Genomic DNA, 27,462 nt, shown 5'->3' with positions numbered 1-27,462 from the left:
TGGGGTGAGGGGAAGATGTTGTTATTATGTGGAACCTTTCTTCAGCCCAGCCTCATTGCCTGCATATTCCACATTCTGCTTGAGACACTGACTGCAGCTTAAAGAAGATCTTGCTCCAATGCTGGACTAACATGTGCAAAATTTACCACGGGGGTGTCAGGAATTTCAATCTTTGCTTCCAAAACAGACTGGCAGCCTAGGGGCCAAAGTAGGGAGTGAGCAGGATCCCACACCGTTTTTTTTTGTTATGTTGGTTGAACACTGCACCGGCAGTGTTACCGTCTTTATTCTGAGTACTCCATCTTTTCATTGTGGTTTTCCATCTCTCTTTAGTTCAACGTCTTCTGGTATGTAAAGTTCTGCTGTCTCTTTAAGTTGAACCCTTGGACAAGGATGCCAACAGTCCATAAACAAATGTTGCTTAATTTTGGGGAATTCTTGTGTGCCAGTGCTAATAGTGGGAATGCCTGAGAAAAAGTGAACAAGTGCAGCTCCCAAGGCAGGAAGGAGTGCAGGATTATGTTGGCTGCAACGATCACAGCAGCGCTGATCTATTTTATGGTGCAAAGCTCTGGAACCTTGGCCCTCGGTACAGCATGTTGGGATGAACGTCTGTCGCGAGCAGGGAGAAACAACAGCTGTGTGGGTGAGTTTGTTTGACACCTCTCCTGTTTAAACTGTGACTCCCAATTCATGGTAAAGTACTGACTACTGGATACTCTTCTGTATATGAGGTTGTTTTGTCCTTAAACTATGTGTGTCAGAAGTATACTCTTTTTGTAGATGTACCTGTGTGTACTTGGCAAAGAAAGTAGTTAAGATGACAATCCTAACCATCAAAAACAGTATCTTCTGAGTATAGTTGGTACTTCTGATAAAATTGTAAGTAATATGGCATTATCACAGGGCAGGTTGGCCAGGGAAGAACTACTTTCATAAGGCACATATAAATAATGGTAAAATGTGATGATGCTCAATATGTATATGAATATATATTATCATATTATACACACGTAGAGTGCCACACAGCACAGTGATCCAAATTTGTGATGTACAATCTTGAGCACATTTTATTTGCTCAATTTTCTATTAATTATTTAAGTAGATAAATATAACTTGAAGTTTATGTATTATATCTAAACCTAGATAACCTAGGTTGTATGTGTTTTTTTTTTCAACAATACACTTTTGCTTCAGTGATACATAATTCAAATATAAACTTAATTTACTCTTTGTGGATATTACACCCTAAAGACTTTACACTGTTGACTACTATTAAAACTACTGATACAACCCTTATTCTGTCTTGGGCTGGTGCTGGTCATGGATAAACAAAAAAACTGTGATCAAGTGAAATAAATGTTTCTCCCACAAGAAGTACCCCATCTCAGGAAGCAGTAGGCAACAGAGGGCAAAAGTTGGGCATTCTACAACACGTGTGACAAAGTTAACTTGGCTAAGCAGACAATAAAATGCATTGTAGCAAAGGTACAGTAAACTGGCCTGCGCTTGAGTGGGAGTATCTCAGGCTGAGCCCAAGTTTTTTGTGGGATGCCACAAGGACATCAGTTGAAGCTTACAGATGGTGATCACTGATGTCCAAAATCTTGTCGGAATGGCCGCTGTCATGCTAGATTGGCAGAGTTAGGTAAAAAATAATATGTTTTGTAATGAATTGTAATAATGTGATATTTTTATATATCCCATGAAGAACATCAGTTGGTTTAGTTGCTTCTCCACTCTAACAGGGTTGATACTCATCAACACCTTACTGTACAGTATAGTGTTAATTTTGTCACCTATTTTTAATTTAGTCTTAGTCTTGTGCCAAATGTCCTTGTTAGTTTTAGTCATATTTAGTCATTCACATATCTTTTTTTGTTAGTCAAGTTTTAGTCAACTAAAAGTCTCGTCATTTTAGTGTAGTTTTAGTCAAAACAGAACTCAATATATCTTAGTCAAGTTTTAGTCAAAACATTTTAGTCTTTTTTTAAATAATTTATTTCGGATAACCATTTCAGTCAAATAGTTATAAACATAAATAAATTATATGAAGTTATATCAATATTGAGCCTCTTCCTTATTTCACCAGTAAATTCCTGTTAAACGACAAAAACAACCACTGCATGGGAAAAAGATATTTTACAATAACTTTGAATGCAGCACGAAGCTGGCGAGGCGTATTTTAAGTGAACGCAACATATGTGTTGTTTTTCAGACAACGGTGAAATACAGACAAACTTTTACACCGTTTAGCAGTCAGCATTTTAACCGTGTTTACTCCAGCTGCTAGCTAACGGTAGGCTAAAGTTACCTGCTGCCAAGTGTAGTATTAACTAGGGTCCCGTGAAGCGATGTTTCGGTTGACTCTAACATCCGTTAATGAGCATCAGGGAGAAGCGCAGGCATTTAAGTGGCACCGAAATCCGCGTTGCTATTCGGTCCGGTAGATAACGGTCGTTAAGGCACCTGTCGGTGCCGTCGCACCGGGTCTTGGTACCCAACCCTAATAACAGCTGAATATTCTATCTCATGATGAAAAAATAGAGACGATTAGAGATGAAAATGAAGAGAGATTTTATCTTAGTTTTAATTTTATGCAAAACATTTTAGTCTCGTCTTTTTTCTAATGCATGTTAATTTAGTCTTAGTCAGCGTTTTTGGACATTGGCGCAGTTTCGTCATCGTCTCGTCTTAGTCATGGAAAACAAGGTCATTGATTTAGTCTTGTCTCTTCTGACGAAATTAACACTAGTACAGTATGAGAAAAGCAGCCTTACAATTACAGATTAAATTAAATACCCTTATTATTATTATAGACCTTAGTGTTACCCTAATACTGTATCTGAAGTCTCTTTCCCGAAATTCAGCCTTGGTGCAGAATTACAGACACTAGAGCCAGTACCACAATGAGCTTTCCTTAGGACGTGCCATTTTTGTGTCTGTAGCTATTGAGGAGGGGGGGTGGGGGCAAGGTGGAGGGTGGGGGTGTGGCCTTGACCAACTGCCACTTTGCTCGTTTGAAAGCCATGATGTCTCTCTCTCATTGGTGGGCCAAATTCTCTGGGCAGACAAAGCAGAGAAAGGGGAGGTAATCTTGTTCCTTATGACCTCATAAGGAGCAAGATTCAAGATCGGCCCATCTGAGCTTTTTTTTTAGATTTTCTCAAAGCCAGAGCAGGATACCCAGGCTCGGTTTACACCTATTGCCATTTCTAGCCACTGGGGGACCATAGGCAGGCTGGGGGAACGCATATTAATGTTAAAAAACCTCATAAAGTGACATGCCATGGGACCTTTAAAAAAGAATTACGTTATAGCACCATGAAGCAGCACGTATTGTGGCTTCAACAGCAACATTGGCTGTCCCAACATACCAACACCTTTTGTGCTCCTATTGAAAATGTCTTTGTCCGACTCAAGGCCCTTGTCCACTTTGCACCATGCTGTGCCAAGAATGATCCTACATCTTTAGTCACTAGAGCAAAATCAAAGTTGGCCAGACTCTAAAGTTGTGCAATAAATTAGAGGCCAAGTACTGTAAGCTGCGTTCAATATCATTACTCTACATGTCTGGTTTAACAGCTCATCCACAGCTAACATACTCAATCAGTTGGTTCTTTTGATGAGCAAGAGGATTGCATTGGTTAACCCACTGAACATAGCATCCAAAATGGCTACTCAAACTGCCCTAATGAATGTTAACAACAAAGTAAAATGGGGAATCAATGTCCATATTAATTGCCTACCTGTGCATGCATTAGGAGCAACTGTGTTTTTGTGTGACTTTGCCAACTGATCCGAAAGGGCTTACATTTGTTTTGTTTTTGAATTGTAAAATTAAAAATAATGTTTTAAAATTACCCGTTTTTCCAATAAATTCCAATGAACTGAGCTTACTAGGTCAAGAATCATGCTGACCACCATGTGAACTTGTCAATTAATGACTCATCAGGATGCCTCCTAGCAACTCAGCACCAGGAGCCATCTTGGGGACCTCAGCCCAGACATTATTATGTTGTTTGTCTGGTGTTTCTCATTGTTTTCTTCATTCCATAGAGTTAAGAGAGGTATCCATGGTTGCACATGACAGTGTTATTATCATGATAGACCAGCGCACCTTCTATCAATAGTCATCCAGACAGCAAACACAGATTTGGTTTCTACTCGTAGACCAGTTTGTCAAAGTTTAATGGGCTCTCAAGCAAACTACGTCCATTCATTATAAAACCTAACTCAGTGTTTCCAACTGACATGTTGGAATGGACATCCATTTACCATTTACAAATGTAGAAGTTTTGACCCTTTTTTACTGGTCATTACGGTTTATCAGAGCTTTAGTGTATAAATGTTGTGTACTAAAGCAGAAACCTGTTAGAGAAAGAAAAAACACTAACCCCTTTAGCCTTCAACTTTATTCATTGCAGAGTATTGTCAGAGTCAAACGATGAGTAATGTGTTGCTAAGGGATAATGTTTTATTCAGAAGCAGCCGAGTCTGCCTTGAAATTCCTCCCAATACAGCCGTGAATAGGCTTTTTAAATTAGATAATTTGACAACAACTGCGAACACAAGGAGGGAAGAAGCAGCTATTGAAATGCTAAATACTGCCAGGGTTACCTAACTGTCCCTGGGATTCATTTTGTCAAGAATAAAGAAAGGAAGAAACCTGCATCTATTCAAAGGAAAATCTGTGGTTGAAAAAAAGGGGGAAATACTACAGACTAGATACTCCGTATTTTACTAAATATTTAGAGCTGCAAGGTTTAGTCAATTCATGTATTAGTCGAACCACAAAAAAATAAATCAGCTACTATGTTGATAATCGTTTAATAATTTCAGTTATTTTTCAACTATTCTGTTGTTTCAGCTCCTCAAATGAAAGGATTTGTTGCTTTCCTTTTGTCATGTGACAGTGATCTCAATATCTTTGGGTTTTGGACTGTCAGACAAAACCAACATACTGAAGAGATCAAAAGCATGGAATTCATAAGATTCATTAAAGACATGGTGTTTGATTTTTTTAAGCCTCACAGCCCTTCCTCATATTCGGCCATGGGAAAGCTATTCATCGCATGGACCTCGATGGGAAGAACCAGAGAAGGCTTGTGGCTGGCGTGGGAAGCTCGATCCTGCTGGACTTTCATTTCAGAGAGGAGAGAGTTTACTGGGCTGACAAACACAGTGGGGTCATCTACAAAGCATCAGTGAGAGGAGTAAACAGACAGGTGATTATGTAACTACTCTAAAGTTGTAGAGAACTTAGCTGGTGTGAATAGATTCCAGTCTGTTGTCTGAAAAATGCATTCAAATTCATCAAAAGTGTATTTTTCGTAAGATTTGAGAAGTATGCATTTGTCTGGGGTTTGATTAAGATAATTTTCATTTCATTTTGATTTGTTTTTCAGAAACTGTACTCATCTGACAAACATATCTCGGGACTTGCGGTGGATTGGGTTTGGAACAGTGTATATTGGACAAGTGGAGAAAAGGGAAAAATCAAGATAATGGATATAAATGGGAAAAATGAAAGGACTCTTTTAAGACACTTGACCCAACCCAGTTGTATAAACGTTGACCCCACTAACAGGTAATCCATTCTGCATTACAATTTTGATGATTTTGATTTTATTGCATTTTGGTCGAGCAGATTGACAAGTGGATATGCAAAAGTGAATAATGGCAGTGAAAGATTTCCATTAACATTGAGTAATATTTCTCCATGCCTAGAGCATGTTTAAATTACTTTGTACTTAGTTTGTTGTTTATTAAACACTACTAAAATATGACTGTGAGGCAATGGGATTATAAAACTACTGATGTTGGGGCATTCATGTTAGCATTCATATAACGAAATTCCCAAACAGGGGCATTGGGGGGGGTTAAAAAAAAAAAAAAAATTTGTTTTTTATTTTTGTTGTATTTATTAAAAAAAAAAAAAAAAAAAAAAAAAAAAAACAAAAAACACAAACCGCGCGGGGGGCGGGCGCCGGAAAACCCACAAAAAAACGGGCTCTCCACAAACGGCAACAAAAACAAACTGTGCCAACCTGCCCCATGAACCATAACAAACAGTGTTCCAGCCAATAACCGATAAGAAGGAGCTGGTTGAGCCATCATTGCAGCAGCGTTAGCACGTAGGCTACTTCGCTAATGCGTATTCATGACTCAACCAGCTCCTTCTTGACAGCCTGAGCTGTCTTCAGAGACCGTGTTTTTTTACAGTGTGTTCAGGGGACAGTCAGCTAGCGGATAGTGAGGAGATGTATAATTTGTAGCCTAAAAAACGCGTCACATCACTTAGAGCAGTGGTTCCCAACCTTTTTTCCTTGGCGCCCCCCCTACTCATGTCTAGAAAGGCTGAGCCCCCCACCCGAAACCGAAGTTGAGGTAACTCTCGAGATAGAGCCTTACTTTCTTTTTTGATACAGAGGAGTTATCAGCACTGTTACGTTTCTCCGCCATGTTTCATTCATAAAATAGTGATGCCGTGGCAGCAGGAAAAACGAGGATACAACAAAATATATAGTTTTCATACAGACTTTTGTATACATTATATATTCTAGTGGTGTATTATCATAATTTGTTTACCATGTGCAAATATTTTTTTTTTTTACCTCAACCTCAAACCAGATAAAGACTTGCGCCCCCCTTGTGATCTTTGCCGCCCCCTGGGGTGCCCGGACCCCAGTTTGGGAACAACTTACTTAGAGCACCTTTAACTGGCACTGTTTTGTAATTGAGAAACACAAAAAGTAACCAAACAACTTTAGAAAAAAGTGGAGATATTTGGGAATACTTATTTACAAAGCCCTTTCTCAGTTCAAAACTAATATTTTGCAGGTTTCTTTTTTGGCTGTCTGGCGGGATGACTCCAAGTATTCAGCGGTCTGATGCGACAGGACAGATGAAAACTACACTTATTAAGATAGCAGAACAACTGGAAGCACTGTCGATTGACCGAGAGGATAAAAGACTGTACTGGGTTCAGTTTGGTCTGCAAGGAGAAAGTGCCATTGCCTCTTGTGATTACAACGGGAACGTCCTGCACATTATAGATACGCCCCTTCAGTGAGCATATTGTTGTTTTCCGTTCATTTATCTATCATTTTATTTTTGTTAGCAAACCAGGATAAAGCACTTGTGTTTTTGTCTTCTTTGGTCAGATCTCAGTCACTGGGGATATCAGTTTTTCTGGAGCACTTGTACTACACTGATGCCGCATCTCGGGTTATTAAACAAGTCAACAAGTACACTGGTGGAGAGCCACTGACTGTTAACATAAAACAAATGGCAAAACCCCCAGTTGATATCAAGGTGGTACATCCCCTCAACCAGCCAATGGCAGACTCCCAATCACCATTTCCAGGTTACAGCTTAACTTTGACATTTAAATTGCTCTGTAGCATCTCTCTCCATTGTATTACTTGTATTTACATTTATTTTACAGCAGCTATATCTGAAATGGCAATGTTTTAGTAATGTATTACTGTTAACCCTTTCAAACAGGTTGCGACGAACAGAGTGGAAATTGCGTGAATGTGTGTTCCAGTCTAGCCGAACAAGGGCCTTGCCAGTGCAGTGAAGGCTTTGCTCTCAGTAAGCAAGGCACTTATTGTGAAGGTTGGTATTGGTACCACTAATTAAATTAAAAATTCATTCAAGATTTTTTTTTTGTCCAGTTAGTTCAGAAACGAGCCACAGCATTGACTGCTTATTACCAAAGTTGGAATGAGTCTCACAATTTGCAGTCTATTACCCATCCTATATACTCCCCCTGTGGCCACACATAGAGTATAAGTAAAGTATGGCAGGACATTCAAATAAGAGTGTCTACTTAAATAACATAAAGAAGTTACGTCACTATTTCTGTCTGTTTGTGCCATAGATGTTAATGAATGTGCCCATTGGAACCACGGCTGCTCTCTTGGTTGTGAAAACATCCCAGGCTCCTATTTCTGTACCTGCCCTAAAGGATATGCCCTCCTACCAGACAGGAAGACATGTGGAGGTATGCATGAAAGTTCATATACATAGATTGGCATCTGTATATATATATCTATGGCGCTGCCACTGTCTAACTGTACTCCCTGGATAAATATTGTATAATTTTTGGAAAAAAACGAAAAAGCTATTTGAGAAAGAAGCAAGCAGAAGGGGTTGCATTATGCATTTGTAGGTTATACTGTCAAACTGACTCAAGAACGAAATAATGACGTGAAATAATAAAGATATCGTGGCTCATGATGCTAGGCGGTAAATAGAGCAAATAGAAAATTTGCTGATAAGTTTGCCGTTTGTTCAAAATACAAATGTAACTTTATGAGGTTCGTTTTTTTAATGTGTCTGTTTAGAATGTAGTGTTTTGTTGCCTGGTAATTGTCATTGTTGTGCTGGTTTTCCATTGTAACCATGAATTAAGTGACTGTTACGTTTGATAAGAAGAGCTGGATTGTGATCATATGCAGTAATTAGCTTCCTTCAACTAATAATCAGAAAAGTGTCACTTGACGAGGGGCCCTGTCTTGTCAAGTGATGTAAGATTAGCAGTGTATGAGGGGACCCTAATTGGCATGGGGCCTTGGGGTGGCCCAAACACCCACGCTATCTCCGCTACTGGTGGAAACATATGTGTTATTGTTATGTTGATCATATGAACTAATTTCTTTCTAATGTATTTTCTATTCTAATTTCTTAAAAAGCTTCAGTTCAGTTTTGATTCCATAACGGCATTATACTTTATATATGGCACACAGAAAATACATTAACAGATCAAGTTATATAGCAATAAAGCTAGGTAGCAGGGAAGTCAAACAGCACTAGCTGTTAATTGTGGATTGATAGTTCACTGGTGACGATCTAATGACTTATAGTAAAAAAAAAAAAATGTGAATACACTTCTGGATTATGTTGACGTCAATAAATTGGCTAAACCCCTTGACTGACAAAAATTGGCATTCATGTAGTGTTCAATTTGGGCAGTTTTTTTCTTTTATGGGAAGCTATGTCAAGTGCAGTGTGAAATTAAAGTGTGACTGCATAAGAAATTGAAAAAATAATCATTATTATGAGATAAGAAAAATGTAGGTTGTATTCAAAAAGTGGTACCACTTGTGCTTTGTTTTCGTCAGCATAATGAAAGAAGCTCTGGTTTCAGATTAGATCCTCTTCTTTTTGTGGTGCTATGAAAGGTGGCATTTGTCCCCCAGACACTACTTTGACCCTCCAGAGCCAATAAAAAGGCTGGGTCATATGCTAGACATACTAGACTAGACGTATGTGAGCTGCCAATTGTGTGTTAAGTAACTTGGGTTAAAACACTGCCACTTTGTCACCATAGGTCTAGTTGTGCTGATACTGAAGGGCTGTGTAAGGTAGTTGCAAGTAGGGATATCATTTTAAAGTTAGTAAAAAATATTTTCAACAATTTATTGTTAGGATTAGACCAATTTCTCTTTTGGTAGCCTTGTTGGACAGCAGACAGTTTTCTGTCAAAAGTGCTATACTAAAATGTATTGTTTGGAGACATTTGACTGTTTTACTAATCCAGGTATTTGATATACATCTACCTCAGTCTGTATTTGGTCATTTCTCTCAGCCATAATGCAGGTCTGTTGTCTGCCAGCATAACATAATTAGTTTTTAGTGAACAGATACTTAAGACAATATCATGTGTTGGCACAAACGTATGCACTGCAGTCATGAGGGAATGTATAGTCATCTTTATTTAGTCAAATAAACTGCTAAAACCTATTTATTTTGTCAAGGATTTGGTAGTCTCGCTTTGCCAGGCCAAAGCGCGCTGAAGGAGGGTCTGGCTACTCCACAAAACATTCGGGATGGGAGGAAAACGTGCTCTGGTTGAATGGCATTTCTGTAAACCAATCAGAATTGTCATGGGTGGAACTAAACTCCGCACAGAGCCGCTGCAAAATAGTTGTGCGAGAGAAAACTCAGATTGGACAGATAGTCTAGCTAGCTGTCTCAATTTACCATGCAGACATCTGAGGAGCAGTCAACAATAGTCCTCAATAATCCACCGAATTTAAAATTCCAACACAAAGAAAGTGGAAGGAAACGGAAAATACATGCATCCGGTGGAATTTCCTGCAGCACCGGAGCAATCCCGGAAGTGTAACGTCTAGGATATAGACTAAGGATTTGGTGACATTATTTTTTGTGTTATTAAGAGTTTTTTTTCTTCTTCTAATGTTCCCTCTAGTTACCGTTATTTCCATAGTATCTACACAGTAATTAACTTCACAACATAGTAAAACATGGACACATCCTAATCTCTTCTAATCTCACAGCTATGAGGCCAAGAGAACAGGGATGGTTCACAGACACAATGAGATTAGATGACGAGGTGACACTTGCAATCGGAAACATATCTGGTCAGCAGCTTTGCCTGTCTATAAAATGTCAAGCAGACAACCTTCAAGTCCAGGAGAAAAGAAATATGCAGCCAAGTGGCAGGCTAGACAATGGTGCCGACAACAGAGATTACATGCCGGAGGATATAGCCGGGCTGTTTATGTCTTATTTTTGATTCCATAAAAACAAATAGGAAAAATAATTTAATTTGTTTTTTCAAATCCTCATCTGGTTAAGTGAATTTTTCATTTAAGACTAGAACCTTCTATTTTCTTGTTGTCTCTCATTCTTTTATCATTTTTATACACAAAACTGTTCTCTCATAATGTATTCAATTAATATTTAGTCTACTCAGTGACATGCTGGAAGGCTAGAACAATATTTTTTTTCACCACTAGGGAGAAGTTACCAGTCAGAGGCACAGCAACAGATACTATTTCACATAAGGTTCATATCTGTATTGCCTGCCTCTGTACACCTGGCCCATATTCACAGGTACAGGAGATACCACACTCCTGTGAGCTAACATCACATCACCCTCACTGTGTAGGCTTTGACTGCATTCTCATCACACTTTCATCTGTTTTGATAGGGTTAAGGTTGACTTCATAAAAATGATTTTACTAAGAAGCTTGTTGTCCATCTGGCTGTTAGATTCTACTGACTGTTGAGCCCCAAAATAACCTGGACATATCTTAAACATGTAACATCCCTTTGATCTTGTTAATACAGCCATAAATGACCAGTTGTATGACATTCTTTAACTTCCTTTAACCTTTCATTCAACTCACCAAGCCTTAATGCACCAGATTATTGATACAAGATATACATTTTCTTTCCACATTCAGAGATCGTACCATGTGAAGGCAATATCACCAAGTGTGGCCATGGGTGCCTGACAACAGACGAGGGTGCTGTCTGTGTGTGTCCAGAGGGATCTTTACTGCAGGAGGATGGTCGAGCCTGTACTGGTAGGGACTACATCACAATTTATCTGCCGTTTAATCTGAAACTTAAAATCTACCTAATTTTCAGAATATCTGAATATATATATATATATATATATATATATATGTAAATATCTTTATAGACTAAACTATTTTTAAAATCTTATTTGAAGTAAAAATTTGCATTTTAGTTATTTTGCATATAGTTACATTTTTAATTTAGTGTTTACGTTTTCACAAATACACCAGTGTAGAAAGTATTCTTTCCTGTGTTTAAATGCTGAAGTTTAATGTAAAGAGTATGGTTATCTTCCCACTGAAAGTGCTTTTATTATCTTATTGTAGAAATATAAATATAGTATGACAATAGAAACAACTGAACTAATAACATTAAGCTAAACACTGAATGATTTAGTGCAACAGTAAGATGTGTCAGATAGATATTGCAATTACTACTGTATCTTGAAGGCAAGAGTTGGATCAAAGTGGTCAGATGGATCAAACGTCTGACAGCACACCAGTGCAGTAACCAGTTGATCCAAAAGATAATGATCATACTGTACAAGTGATGGAATCCATTTAGAGTAAGACATCATCTATGAAGACTTTATTAGGAGTTTTAAATTTACCTGCCTAGATCTTCTGGATTCTTTAAAATGTGTCACCTTCCAGAGGTATTCCGTAGCCAATGATTCACCAGTGTGGCACTGTGAACGGCTCCCTGTTATTATAATGTATCCATATGTAACACTTTCTACTGCATTAAGCCGAACTGAATAAGAATTTGAAAAACATCGCCTCAGTTTTACTGTCCTGCCAAAAGATAAGTGGGTAAAATTAGGAAAGAGAAAGTGCCCTACACTACATACAAATGTCTTACCAGTAATAAGATATGAAGTAGGATTAAATCAATATGCTGTGGGAGTCCTGTTAGAAAATAGAGCCTCTATGTGGAGAACACAAGCTTATATGTGTATGTGTAACACAGTTTTGTCGCCATTGCAGGCTGCTTGTCTGCAGACAGAGGGGGTTGCAGTCAGCTCTGTACTCCTGTCACCCCGACTAGGTGGCAGTGTGGTTGTCTGCCTGGCTACCAGCTCCACCGAGATGGAAAGCGCTGCATTGCCTCTGGTGAGTCATACTATGGCAGAGCAGTCAGCTGAGGCGGATAAGCCCACACAGACAAACACTCTCTGTCTATCTAATCTGACGGTGTGTTCTACTGTTAATCTTTCACAATTCTGTTTATTCCAAAAAAAGAAGGTAAAAATAACAAGGTAAAATAGAAAAGAATAGTCTAGTGGGTTTACGTTTATCAGTGTTTTAAGCCCCCAACGTCTCCTTCCAGGCAGCGCTGCCTAGGATTAGGTAATGGTTATGGTTAGGGTTAGGGTTAAAGTTAAAGTTAAAGTTAAAGTTAAAGTTAAAGTTAGGGTTAGGTGCCTTGAAGTCAACGGTCGCAGCGCTGCCTGGAAGGAGACGTTGGGGGCTTAAAACACCATTGAGCGTGCGTGGGTTTACATCTACTATAGTACATCTGATCATAAAGTAATATTTTTATTTTTCAGGACCACCACCTTATCTGCTAGTTGCCAATCTAGTGGATGTAAAACAAATTAATCTTGATGGCACTGGGGATAAAGCCCTTGTGGAGGAGCCCCGAGGAACAATCATAGCTTTGGACTATGACCCTGTCCAGAATAATGTAAGATGAAAACTCCTTGCATCTTTTATTGCCGTTTTGTTTCAGATTTCTTTCAATAGAAGCAAAAGTAGTAGAGTATGTACTATACTGCCCTAAGGTGTCATGAGTCTGGAGTAACAGAATTTAGGAAGAGCAGAGTCAGGTTTTGGTGCAGACATCCAGAGACACCTAGTGGACAGACACTGTAATTTGATGGCTTGTGGGGTTCACCAACGTAAAACAATCTTTTCTACTTTATAGTAGCAAAACAGAACATATTGAATGCTTTACTGCTCATCTATATGCATTTTCAAGGTGTACTTTGCTAGTACAAGCCAGAAGACAATTGAGCGGGTTGATTTGAACAGCGGGTTGAGGGACGTTCTCGTCTCTGATGGTTTGGACTCTCCCGAAGGACTGGCGATAGACTGGGTCCATCGCAGGATGTACTGGACAGATAAAAGGTGTGTGGTGTTTGCAGAGAGTAAATGTTGAGGATTATTTATAAAAAAGGTTGTTTCATTAAGTCCTGGATGATTTAACTTGAACATTTGTATATCAGACATTTGCTTTTCAATGTAAGATTTTTGTTAATCTGTTTTGTTTTTATTAAACCTCAATAAAAACAATTGGGAATTTAAATGTCCCACTCAAATTTGTTTAAAAGTCTATTTTTGGAGTTGGTTTTTATAGCATATTTAAGTAACAGTTACGTTACTAAACATTATCAGAATTGATATGGTTTTTGTCTTGTTTTACACTAATACTATACTTATACTTTTGTCCTCCAGCCAGTCAACTGTTGACTGCAGTACCTTGGTTGGATTGGACCAAATAACCATTGTAAGCAAAGGGCTAGAAAAACCAAGAGGAATCGCAGTTCATCCTTTGGCAAAGTGAGTGTGGCGTGTATGTGTATGATAGTTTCAGATATTCAAGCTACAAACTAACTGCAATTCACCTACAGGGATTAACAATATTAATAAACAGCAGTGCATAGAGCATGTGACACCTTAAGGTTCTGTGGGAATAATACATCTTCTATGTCTAATTTACAATGCTTTTTTTACTTTTTGAGGAAGTTATTCTGGACTGATATAGGGGCCGTGCCTGTTGTGGAAAGCGCCTCTTTGGAAGGGAAAGACCGCTCTGTAATCGCTAGCACCAACCTGGTGTCACCAAGCGGCCTGGCCATCGATTTCACAGAGGACCGTCTGTTCTGGTGCGACCAGAGGAGGGGCATGGTGGAGAGTGCAGCTCTGGATGGTTCAGATCGACAGGTCCTGTTAGAGAACCAAGTAGGTGAGGCTTGTGTGACACATACACACACATATATACAAGTTCACTGCATTGACAAAACGTTTGATTACAATTCTATACAGACTTGCTTGTCATCAGGGGCTAAGTGAAATTAAAAAATAAAAACTCAAAAACTACAGATGATAAAGTACGGCAGAGTCCGGTAGATGCTGACCTAAGCCTGACAAAGCGTGCCTTAGACTGATTAAAGCAGAGCCGAGTCTGACAAATTAAAGCAAAGGCTAACGAACCGAACTTAAGATGTCCTACAGCAGCCATAGGAGGGGAAGAAATTGAAATAAATGGGCACTTATTATTCATTCTCTCATTCAGTGATGTCCCCAGTTAACTGCCCATCTCCCTAAAACATCATTCCAATATGTTGAAATCCCTCTCTAACCAATGTCCTTGCAATCACACTACTCCCTTAGGTAATATGAACACAAGATATCGAATAGTTCTCACCTTGAAAACACTTGGTGAACTCAAAGTCTTCTTTCCCTCCATTCTGATGCCTCCAGGTCGGCCTTTTGACCTGGCAGTGTTTGAGGACAGGTTGTGGATATCTGATCAGGAGCACCAGCAGCTGCGGAGCGTGCACAAGCGGACTGGGAGAAAACTGCAACGTATCCATGGCAACATGGTCCAACCAGCATCCATCGTGGTGGTTCATCCCCTTGCTAAACCAGGTAAAGAGAGACGCAGGGGATTCATTTTAGAGATTTTAGTTTGTTCAGAAACTATACACAGAGGTTTAACCCTTGTGTTGTCTTCCCTTCAACCATGGTTAAAATTGTCCCGGTCAGCTTTGCCTGTTTTATAAATGATCAGCCAATTCTGTGTTAAATCTTCTTAGCCAACTTTATTCCAAGTTTTTACCACTAGTTTTACACTTACTTTTGGAATTCATAGTCAATAAACCTCATTCATATTAAATTATGCCTACATTTTTAGATAAAACTAGAAGTATTATATATATACATGTTATTATATATAGTAATAGAAATTCAGAATTATTTTAGCTAATAGTTAAGATCAGACGAACATATGTCGATGGATGATCACAGCCTGTTTCGTGTACGGAACCATCCATGTTATTTGTGGGCAATTTAGTTGAAACAAACCCATATTTTTTGTTTAGAAATCAAATTTCATATTTCGACCCGAGGACAACACAAGGGGTAAAAACACTGTTTGTAACACAAGCAAAAAGCAAAGGAAGGATGACAAAATGATCTCAAGTTGAAAGATTGTGCATTATGATACAGCATGTATCCTGCAGCCTCTTTTGTCTTTCCACTGCTTTCTATGTGTTAGTATTTACTAAGCTATGCAAAAAAAAAAAAAAAAAAACACTGACTAAACAAATTCCTGCACATTTATCGCAGATGGAATATTTCTAAATTATGACGTTAAGAATTTAGGATAAATGATAAGATACGTGTAGTCCAGCAGCAATAAAACAAGTCATCCTAAAAGTGAATGATTGAGCTTTATATTTATACATATTGCATCCTCATCTGCAGGGGCCGACGTTTGCATTTACCTAAATGGAGGTTGTGCCCAGGTGTGTGAAAGCAAACTGGGATTGGCCCACTGCTCCTGTCTGTCACACTTCCACCTATCAGCTGATGGAAAAGGTTGCTTGCCTGCCGACGCTTCGAATGGGACAGCAGGTGATTTGAGATATCTTACTTAATACACTTCTGAATGAGCTATGAAGTAAAACTGACCAATGATGAATGCTTATTGTTAACTATCTGACTTTATTGTGTAGAATCTGGAGACAGTGAATCCACTGAATTAACGTCTCTCAAAAACAAAACCTTCAACGATGAGAGCGCCCCCCTGACAACACCTGGGCTGTCAGCCGGTAGAGCGGCGGCTGATCTAGAATCGGATGTGGGCAGTGAGCCAACTCTCTTCACAGACAAGATGGTTTCAGGTAACAGTGTAAACAGTGCAAATTGTGTGTAGTGCATCCCACTCAAGGTCTTACTCTAAATAAATGTCATGATTCCATGTGTCCCCTTCTCCGTCAGACCAGAATGAGTGTTACTCGCTTCGCTGTGATGTAAATGCACAGTGCCTGCTCAGTGCTGGCAGCCCAAGCTGTCTATGTCTAGACGGTTTTACAGGTGATGGACACATGTGTGTGGGTGAGTATTTCTGTTCCTGTACAACAAATGTGTCTTGGGATGAAGTGACATATCCTCAAGAAAGCTTATGGAATTACATTTGATACAGGGACACTTTTATCTCACTTACAGTAGTAGGGGTTTAAATTGTACATTTTTGGCATACATACTGTAACAGCACTGAGAAAGGAGCAGAAATGATAATCACAATATTTAACATAATCATTAATGACAGGAGCTAAAGCCAAAATGCCTTAAAAGGCAAGTCTAAAAAATTTTACTCTTCACATTATTATTAATTCCTTTGCTAAGTTTGTCTGTCTGCAGTAGTAAGAGGTCAGTTGTCAACTTATTTGACAGCTAAAATAATACTTGTACCAATGTATCAGAGAAGTGCGGGCCATGTTATTGAGAAATTGTTTATCATCGTTCTCCTTTCTTTAAAGGTCCCATGGCATGAAAATGTCACTTCATGAGGTTTTTTAACATTAATATACATCCCCCCAGCCTGCCTATGGTCCCCAAGTGGCTAGAAATGGTGATAGTTGTAAACCGAGCCCTGGGTATCCTGCTCTGCCTTTGAGAAAATGAAAGCTCAGATGGGCCGATCTGGAATCTTCTCCTTATGAGGTCGTAAGGAGGAAGGTTACCTCCATTTTCTCTGCTTTTTTGGCCCTTATTTGGCCCACCCATGAGAGAGAGAGAGACATCATGGCTTTCAAACGAGCAAAGTGGCAGTTGGTCAAGGCCACAGACCCCACCCTCTACCTTGCCCCCCCTCTCCTCCTCAATAGCTACAGACACAGAAATGGCACATACTAAGGAAAGCTCATTGTGGGACTGGCTCTAGTGGCTGTAATTCTGCACCAAGGCTGAATTTCGGGAAAGAGACTTCAGATACAGTACTAGGGGACCACTAAAGCCTTAAAAAAGCATCCAAAGAGCACCATGTCATGGGACCTTTAATCATAATGCTTAAAAATATAAATAAATGCTATCTGGATGAGCTGATAACATAAATTGTATACATATTCGTGAACTGTAAAAATGTAGGTATCCTTTCCTTTTGTTTCAGATATTGATGAGTGTAAACAGGGAACACATAAATGTGACAAACATGCAGAATGCCAAAATGCCTTGGGGAAGTATCTCTGCAAGTGCCACTCTGGATATCACGGCGATGGGAAGACTTGTCAAGGTGTGTCTCCATTATTTACAGCACATACAATTTCAGTACCATGGTTATTACTGTTAGAACATTAGAAAAACTGTGTTCGACAGGATAAATGTATTTGCTCTCGCCACTGATCATCAGGTGTGCTATTTAAAGTGGTGAGAGAGTGGAGGCTTGTATCCAGTATGGCTCAGTACACTGTTGTTGACGCTTTTGGAAAGCAGCTGAAAGACACACTTGTTTCTACTCGCTTTTGTCCCATTTTTCATAATTTGGGGGTTTTAGTCTTTAAATCTTTGGTTACACTTTACTTGAAGGTATCTAAATAAGAGTGACATAACACTGTCATGAACATGTCATAAACATAAACAAGTCATAAACATAAACAAGTCATAAACGTTTATGACATAACGCTTCTTTTAGTAAGTGTCATTTGTTTTTTTGTCATGACAAGTAGGGTTGGGCATCGAGAACCGATTCCTACTTGGAATCGTTTCAAAAATTGCGATTCCATCGGAATCGTTTCTTTATTGGAATCGTTTGGAGGATTTGGTTTCAAATCTGACCATGGGTTCCAAATTTAACATGCGCAAGTTTTGGTTTCCATAGCGGCCAGGCGCTTGTTGTGTTACAGCCATGGAGCACAGTAAGCGGTGCTCTAGTGTGGCTTTATTTTACATTGAAAAAGCCCCGTCAAACTGCAAACCACCTTTGAATCAAAATAAAAATTTCCTCTTATTTGTGAAATAAGCATGTGACCCGTTTCAACTCCACCCCTCAAAGAATCGGAATCGAGAATCGATAAGTACCGGAATCGAAAGGAAGAATCGGAAATGGAATCGGAATTGTTAATATCCAAACGATGCCCAACCCTAGAATTAGGGTTAGGGTTCATGTGTCATGACTATGTCATGTGATCATGACAGTGTCATGTCACTCTTATGTAGATACCTTCAAGTAAAGTGTTACCTAATCTTTTACCTTCATTGGTATTGTATTTGTTTTTGCTTGTTTATTTTCTGTTTTGGATCCTACTATAATTTAACAAATGTTTATTGTGTGAAGCACTCTGTGACTGTCTGTAAGAGGTGCTATATCAAATATATTATTATTATTATTATTATTATATAACTAACAACATTATTGGGATGTAATCTAATCCCTTTTATTATACAGTACATGGAATACAGTGTTTACATGAGTCACCTCAAAGGAGGACTAGTATTCTGGAGAACAGACTACAATTAAAGGTATTAAAAGGTAACAGTGTGCCGTTTGTATATGTGTCTAATTTAATGACGTTATTTCCTGAATCTACAAGAGTTGGAGACCACATCGCCATGGGTGACGACCGGTAGCCCTGCTGATGTCACCACCCGGCACCACAACAGTAACTCAATAGAGAGCTGCCCCTCCACCCACGACTCCTACTGTCTGTACCAGGGTGTCTGCTTCTACTTTCCTGAAATGGAGTCCTATGCTTGCAAGTAAATAACCCCCCACCACGTAATCCATCAGTATGACCCCTGATCGCCTAGTTTAACAGTTTACGGACATCGTGTGTAAGTACACAATGCTAACTTTCCCAAACTGTTATCCGTCTGATCATCTGTTCTGTAGTAGATGAGGTTAAATATAAGCTGCTCTTTATATTTCAAGAGAGTCTACAATGATCGGTTGCACTCTAAAGTGTGCAGTAACTCAAACTAGAAACTCAATCGGGAGAATAACTAACTGATCTCTGGAAAGTATTCTCCTTTTTAAGCAGCACTACAAAAACACATGGAATGAAATCCCATCACATCATGCCAATATTGTTTGAAAGTATGAGAATACCTCCTCCATCACACAGTGCAGGCTCTCTGGCTTCTTACAGTAGCTCAAATGTTATGTACTACAGCTGACAACCAGTAGGTGTCACTATTGTTTCATGATTAAAGCCATTGACTGGATGTCAACTTGCATGATATACAGCAGGAGTGTCAAACTCAATTCCACGAAGGGCCACGCTGGAAAACAAACATGTTTAGGTTATTCACAGGCTATTATTTCATCGTAAAAGTCAAGCATCTTTTATTGTATTATTGCATGTCTCATATAATCTCCTCACTTACAGCTTGGTCGACATAAAGACCCCAAAAAGTCAGCAAAAAAAGTAACTTAGCCATCAATAAAAAAAAATTGAAAAAAATTTGAAAAAGCAAAAAAACACTGGGAAAAAAACGTCGTAAAACGGGCCAAAAAACATTGGAAAAAGTGGCAAAAAGGTCAGAAAAAAACATTGAAAAAAGCTACAAGAACTATGTGGGCCAAAGTCTAGTGTGAACCTAAATTGATTTGCGGGCCGGATCAAAATATGTGAGGGGCCGGATTTGGCCTTGGGTTTGACACATGTGACATACAGTAATTATACCCAGCTCTAATGAGCGTTGTGCAAGAGACATGTAAGTCCATTTAATAATTTGAGAACATTATTCCAGCAAACGTGTAGTTTCTTCCCTTGCAGTGTCCAACGCAACTGCTCATTATGATATTCTTTACATGGGGCGGCCTCTAGCTCACCCAGTAAGAGTGTTCGCCCCATATTGGCTGAGTCCTGCAGCAGCGCAGGCAGGGTTCGAATCCGACCTGCTGCCCTTTGCTGCGCGTCATCCCCCATCTCTCTCCCCCTTTCATGTCTATCCACTTTCAAAAATAAAAAGGGAAAAGCCCCAAAAGAAATTATCTTAAAAAAAAAGAGATTCTTTACATAAAGTTTGTAACATGTATTTTGCTGTTAATTTTGTGGTTACCAAAATCTAAAGCCTCCAATAAGTGCAATCAGTCAGGCTCGAACAGAACCTTTGCTCATAATGTTTGGAAGAAAATCATTTAGCATTGAGTTGACGCATGTGACCCACTAAGTTGAACTCTTCTACTGTAAGTACGCCGACGCTCAGTAAGAGATTGTGATCGTGAACTACATCATGATGCTGTTTGTCTTTTCACCTGTTGCAGTTGTGTAGCAGGCTACGTGGGGGAGCGTTGTCAGTTCAGTGACCTGGAGTGGTGGGAGCTGCAGCAGGCTGAGGAGGAGAAGAGGAGGAACGTGGTCATTGCCGCCTGCATGGTGGTCCTCGTTTCCCTGCTCTCCATCGCTGCCTGTGTCACCTACTGTTACGGGTGAGAGGGGAGAAGGAGGAGAAGGGGTAAATGAGGGTCAAGGCATTAAAAATGCAAGGAAGGGAAGGAGAAGTATGAGATCTTGTCCTCGCTAAAATGCTCTATTATCAGCCTTTAGGACCACTTTGCTCATAACTATATCCCATATCACAGTCAGAAAGGTTTATTGCCAAGTAGGTTTGCACATACAAGGAATTTGTCTTGGGTTTTTTGGTGCCTAACAATAAACACAGTGGAAAATTAAAGAGACATAATATAAAATATATATAAGTAATGTATAAAAATATAGCTGTTTTTAAAGTGAAAGAGCTCTGCAGTAAATTCACCTATTGTTTATCCCTAAGAATAAATGCATTACAAAACAGTCTAATAAGATACTAATGGCCCCAAAAGATTTAGATTTATTAAAATAAGAAATACATGTGAAAGTCCTGTTATGGTCTTAAGTGGATTCCGTAAGCTTTTTCACCCCCTAATGGTAAAAAAAAAAAAAATATGAACAAAAGATCTGGGGACAGTTATGTTATCTATACTTCAGTGACGTATGCATTCCAATAATGTTGTATATTATAAGCAGTGTTGTGTTCAGTCTTCTGGACACTGGAAGCATAGGGCAGCACAGATAGCCAGGGAGGAGCTGCTCCAGCAAATGAATGAGCTGACAGCATTTAGAGGTGTCTATCAAACCCAGGGTGGCATGAGCCGTGTAATGTAGGTGTCTCAGCATGACAGCAGGGGGTCGGGAAGCAGATTACATGTGGAACGAATGGCAGCATGCAACCCCGGGTAGCTGACTGAGGAGCATACGTAAACTACATACTGCGACCCCTCCTCCCTTTTATTTCCACCTGAGCTGTCACTAAGTAGCTGATTTGTTTTACGGTTGTTTGGCTGGCTTATGGACAAGGCTGTTGGCATTCTCCGCTCTTTTGACTCACAAAGCACACCCCTCCCCTCCACCTACTACATCCTAACCTTTGCAGTCTGGGTTCCCCTGTGGAAGCAGCACGCTTTCAATTACATGCTTGGTTTAGCTTGTTCTACAGCAATTACACATAAAAATAGGTCATTTCTCAGCTACAAAATGGAGCCGCTGAGGTATGACCCCGGTGAAACGCTACATGGCCGCCAATAGCTCTGCCTCAAATTGCCTTTTGCACTTGACTGCAAGTGCACTTGCAGAGGAAACTAAACCACCAAACTCAAAAGCTGCAACACACACAAGTATCATACAGTACACAGTGATATGGGCTAAAAAATTTAAAAAAACACACACACACATTTTTTTTTTTTTTTAACACAGCTCAAACATGCAAAGAAATGCACCAAAAACAGACACACAGTCCTTGAGGTAGTTTCTCTTAACCTAAATTAACTAGGGCTGTCAGCATTTTGACGCATTTAATGGTGGAGTATAACCGTTAATTTTTTTTAATCGCATTAATCGCATGCCGCCATTTATTAATTTATTTTCACTTCACTCGGCTTCACGTCGTGCCTAACAGGCTACTATTTTGACCCTTTGCCGCACCTTTACTTATCATCAAGCTGCCATACTAACTAGTAACACATCCTCCTGCTGCTGGCTGCAGGCATGATGGAGAAATGCAGCAGCAACACAATTCTGAATGGCGCTTTTTTTCCAAAACTCCCGGACGGCTCGTAGACAAATTGAAAGCCATATGCACATTGTGTAAAGCCAAATTAAAATATCACCGAAGCAAGTCAAGCTTGAGCTACCAGCTACGAGCTAGGCATTGTACAGTTAACGTGACTCAGGTTGATGCTAGTGGGCTCAGGCAAAGCACTATTTTGGAGAGTGCTACTCGCTGACCTGTTATTGAAACCAAAGTGCAAACGCTGTCTCATCAACCGGTGATCAATGGACGTCAGTGAGTAATCAAAATTATTTAGAAGTTATTGCACCATTGACTCTGGTAAGTAGGGTTGGGTACCGGAACGTGCCGATCTAAATGGTAGTAACGAGACCGAATAAGAACGAAAATTTTGATGCCTCATTTTGGTGCCTGACTTTACACTATACCTGACAGCAGGTAACGTTAGCCTACCTTTAGCTAGCAGCTGGATTAAACACGGTTAAAATGCTGACAGCTAACGTTAAACAGTGTAAAGTGTGACTGTATTTCACTGTAGAGGATTCCAACACCAGGACGTAACAGTCTGCTCTATAATAATACAATAACAGTTTAATCATGTGATAAAACATGCAATTAATCACGATTAACTATAGAAATTCAGCGATTAATCGCGTTTAAAAAAAAATAATCGTTTGACAGCCCTAAAATTAACACTTCTGGTCAACGAAACAGACTTTTTAAAATAATTTTTAACACGTGTATGTGTGTGTGCAGGACAGGTAAGGTGCAGGGCATTACACTAATTACAGGTTATGCAGAACACAGGTCAATTTTATATTTCCTACCATGTTGAATTTGAATGTGTAATTTATCTGCGAGGGCCCCACCTCCGTGACTTGATAACATTTAAATGCCATGCGAGTCAGTGAATATTTACATGATCATTTGAGGACCCTTGTGATTTATTAAATTACATAGAATACTGCATGTTTGCTTATTGTCTTCTATGTAGAACTAGAAACTTCTTCCACAAACAGCCCTCAGAGGATAGCGTGAGCGAGACCAGCGTGACAGATGAGAGCATGTCAGAGACCACCACAACCAGTGTGCCGCGGGTAAGACTTTCATCACCAAGCTCTGTCAGAAATAACTGACATATTTAAGGAAGATTTTTAGAGAACCAGAAATTAATGTGAATACATTTGCGTTACATAATTAACTGTAAAAGGTTCCGCTCAAATAAATACAAAAGATCAAGAAGCCAGTGTTATGTAGACATGACATCATAACAAATGGAGCGATAGTTATAAAATTGTTCATAAAAACTCAAAGGTCTTAATGTTTTACTGTATGACCCTGCAGTTCTCCATGGTAGCAGAAAATGGTGTGGAAGGAATGGTGATCCCTGCAATGGGCTGTCCCAGGAGAGCTGTCTGTCCATCCTGCTCTTCAGAAACAGGTATCTGTAACTGATAGAAACACCCTGGTCAAGGACTCTGATGAAGATGTAACCTTACATCGAAACGGTAGTCACTGTTATGCACCTTAAGAAATAAAACCATCAAGTAAGAAGACATCTGTGTTGCACCGGCAATTTTCTTCAATTTTTTACTATGTTACCCTGGCATTCATCTTTGTAGACAGTATTGACCTTATTGCTTTTTCTTCCTCCTAAGTAACTAAGACAAGTCTGCAACTAAACTGTGCCATTGTGTTTGCAATTTAATTTCTAAATGATCATGTTTTTTTTGGCCAGGCAACAACCTTGTGTCTGAAGAGTTGGGAAGATTGTCACAGCACAACAGAGGGTATGAGTGTTCCATGGTGTCAACTGTTGCCATGGAGACCGCACAACCCACTGTCCATCAATCAAGTCCGTCACTGTCAAGCTCATACACTTGTACGTCCATCAAGCCACCACTGTTCTCCCAGACTCCCAGGCCAGAGTCCCCTGCCTCCTAGATTACCAGAGAGACCGACACAGCTGTTCAGTTAAAACTGTGCACACTCTTAACATCTGGCTGATGTACCAAGAAATGAAAGAAATGCCACCGCAGCGGTTACCTACCTAAAGGTTATTTGTTGCATTTTTGCATGAACAAATATTGTGTTTGCAACGCTCATCTGTAAATTTTTATTACACATACAATTTACTAATGCCACACCAGATCAATGAAAGCTATTGTAAACACAATAATCTGGTAGCATAGAAAATGATATTACAAGATGTAGTGAGAGCAATATGTTTGACACAGAAAAAACTCTGGCTAGTTAGCACGACAAAGGAAAAGAGCGTCTTGTGCATAAAGTCCACCAAAAGTGATGCAAGGTAAAAAGAAACAATAGTTAACACACTTAGTTAACCTAAAAGCAAAGACCTAGCAAAAATGTTTTATGACGACCCATTTTCCAAAATACAGTATTTAGAATGAAACTCTTCCCTGCATCAACATTTACCTAATACTAGCTGACAACAGAATATATTATGTCATGTAAAATACATACAGTATGTACAGTAGCCTATGTCTTTCTTACAAAGTTCCAAAGTAGATATAAGTATAGTATCAGATTATCAAGTGTTGCAAAAGATAATGAAGGCAAAAATATAGAAAACTAATCACATATACAAACAAGCAAACAAAAACAATAAAATCTGGACATCATTTTGACAAAAAAAAAACAACTGCTTCCATTGCTTGCTTTTGAAAATAAATTATTAAAGAATAAAGTACCGCTTGTCAAGTTATCATGGGCCATCTAAGAAAAACAACTTACTTTCGGTCTAGCAAAAAGCATAAAGACTGGTCTAGCATAAACACTAGGAACTTAATTCACATTTTAGTTTAAAGTCAAGTCAATTTTGGGTTACACGTTACTTGAAGGTAGCTACATAAGAGTGACATGACGCTGTCACGAACGTGTCATAAACATTTCATAAACAAGTCATAAACGTTTATGACATAAAGCTTCTTTTAGTAAGTGTCATTTGGTTTTTGTCATGTTAGGGTTAGGGTTCATGTGTCATGACTGTGTCATGACAGTGTCATGTCACTCTTATGTAGATACCTTCAAGTAAAGGGTTACCCAATTTTGTTTAGCTCAAAATCACAAATTTACCTCATGTGTTTTGGATGTTTTAGTCATCACAACAATTAGCTTTGCTCACGATGGGCTTGCCTACCAAACTAGTTGTACTCCGCAGGGTGTTTTGAATATTCTTTTTGTATTTCGGCTACCACTAAATAATTGACGTTGGCCACATCACTTTTATGTTTTCCCCATTTGTTCTTTTATTTCATGGAATAGTTGGATGTGAGAGGTCTTCTTTTAAGGGTGTTGTATTGTAAACGCCACGAGGGGCTTTGATGGGTGCAGTGTACTCTGGCTCAACAGATGTACATTGCTGGGATAAAGCCTGACATCCGGTGTTTCTTTCATGCGCCAGATGTCCCTTCCTCTATCTCCACTATCTATTTAGCACATTTAGCCGTTGCTGCATCTAGGGCTTAGTGCCGTCCAGGATGGTTGTGATTGGTTTAAAAGAAATACAAACAAGCCAGGGGCCTTATTATATCTGAACAAGAAAAATGATGGTAATATTTGTATGAAAAACACAACCCCCTTCCAGAGTTGTCATTCACACTATATTCAATTGTCTGGTTATGTATTCCTTTCAGCCCGTGTACTATAACTGTGATTACCAAATGGCAAGATGAGGCTTGCTTTTATTTCCATCAATAAAATATATATTCCCAAAAAATGTGCTTTGTCAATAACTGCAACACCAACCTGATCTCACTCCGTGAAATGAACACGGCCCCTTAACTCAAAATCTGTGGCAGTTTCACGGAATCGCAAAAAATTCCGTGATGGGCCCAGAAAAAAAAAAAAAAAAAAAATTTTTTGGGGGGGGGGGGGGGGGGGGGAAAAGAGGGACGTTGGTTCTAAGAAAAAGGAAGAACGGGATGGTTGGGTTTAGGAAAACAATAAACAGTGGGTTTAGGAAAACATTAATGGGACGCGGGAAAAGAAGAACGGGACGGTTCCGGTTGGGTTTAGGAAACGTGACACGCGGGACACGATCCCTGGTCTCCTGGGTGGAAGTCCTGTGTTTGACCCATCCACCACCCCAACCAACCTCCCTACGCGGATTTTCGGCCTTTCATTCTACTCGCTACCGTAGTCGTTCTTAATGCTACGTCCTCTTCTCATTGGGCCTCATTCACCAATATCTTCCTAAGTTTTCTCTTAAATATGTTCTTAAGAAGGTTCCTAAGAAAAGTCTACGTCGGATTCATGACGTTTGTGTTTTTTTGCATAATATGATTTCTTTTTCAACAAATGATCAGAAATACATTACAATACTATCATTGTAAACGACTGTAGAACTTAAATTAAATGCAGTAACCAATCATTTGGAGCAAATTGTCATCACTCAAATGTGCGTAAGAGTGCTTTTCAGTGTTCGTAGATTTTGTTCTTAGCTAAGAACAAATCCAAGTTAAGAAAACATTAGTGAATGCCAGAATCTTCGTAAAAAGTTCGTAAGAAGGGTTTAAGAACACATTTCTTCGTAAGAACGGTTGGTGAATGAGGCCCATTGACTTTACATTGGCATTGTTTTCCGTGGTGGCCACACAGAATTTTCACACATTCCGTGCCAGCACCACGTAATGCGCTGTTAACAGTTCGTGATCATTTCACGGGATTCTGTGAGACCAGGCTGGCAACACATTTGGCATCAAAGTTTAAGGCACACATAAAAACTAAACTAAATCACTAAACTTTTGCCGTTCTAATTTTCCAGACAGTATTCTTTGCAAAATACACTTTTGTAATGTCATTATTTTCTTACAATTGAAAGATTATTTTGGCCATTCATAACCTCTCTCTGTCTCGTTCCACCCCATCACACTCTTCTTCAAAGCTCTTGCTCCATTGATGATGCTTTTCTATCCTCCACCAAATCTAACGCTCTAGTGATGTTGCTACCAATGCTGCAACCCTCCTCCACCACCCCATCTGTCTGTCTATTTCTATCTCTGACTCAGTCTGCGACTCCGTCTCAGGGTTGACTGGGAATTGT

The 27,462-nt window shown here is 39.3% G+C and overlaps 1 protein-coding gene across 1 annotated transcript; it reads left to right on the top strand.

The window, feature by feature from the left end:
• On the top strand, positions 1-26,136 carry egf (epidermal growth factor). Its single transcript, XM_039814431.1, has 24 exons — positions 1-347; positions 450-646; positions 5,029-5,228; positions 5,409-5,590; positions 6,844-7,071; positions 7,167-7,369; positions 7,510-7,623; positions 7,889-8,011; positions 11,223-11,345; positions 12,327-12,452; positions 12,890-13,026; positions 13,321-13,469; positions 13,797-13,901; positions 14,084-14,307; positions 14,826-14,993; positions 15,831-15,980; positions 16,082-16,249; positions 16,347-16,463; positions 17,518-17,640; positions 18,938-19,103; positions 20,614-20,778; positions 23,389-23,491; positions 23,739-23,835; positions 24,133-26,136. The coding sequence occupies exons 2-24, from the start codon at positions 520-522 to the stop codon at positions 24,336-24,338; spliced, it is 3,504 nt and encodes a 1,167-aa protein (XP_039670365.1). The 5' UTR covers positions 1-347; positions 450-519; the 3' UTR covers positions 24,339-26,136.
• The last annotated feature ends 1,326 nt before the right edge of the window (positions 26,137-27,462 follow it).

This window comes from Perca fluviatilis, chromosome 10 (assembly GCF_010015445.1).
Source record: "Perca fluviatilis chromosome 10, GENO_Pfluv_1.0, whole genome shotgun sequence".
NCBI classification, from domain to species: Eukaryota; Metazoa; Chordata; class Actinopteri; order Perciformes; family Percidae; genus Perca; species Perca fluviatilis.
Note: the sequence above shows the minus strand (reverse complement) of the source record. Positions and strands in the feature narration are given on the sequence as shown.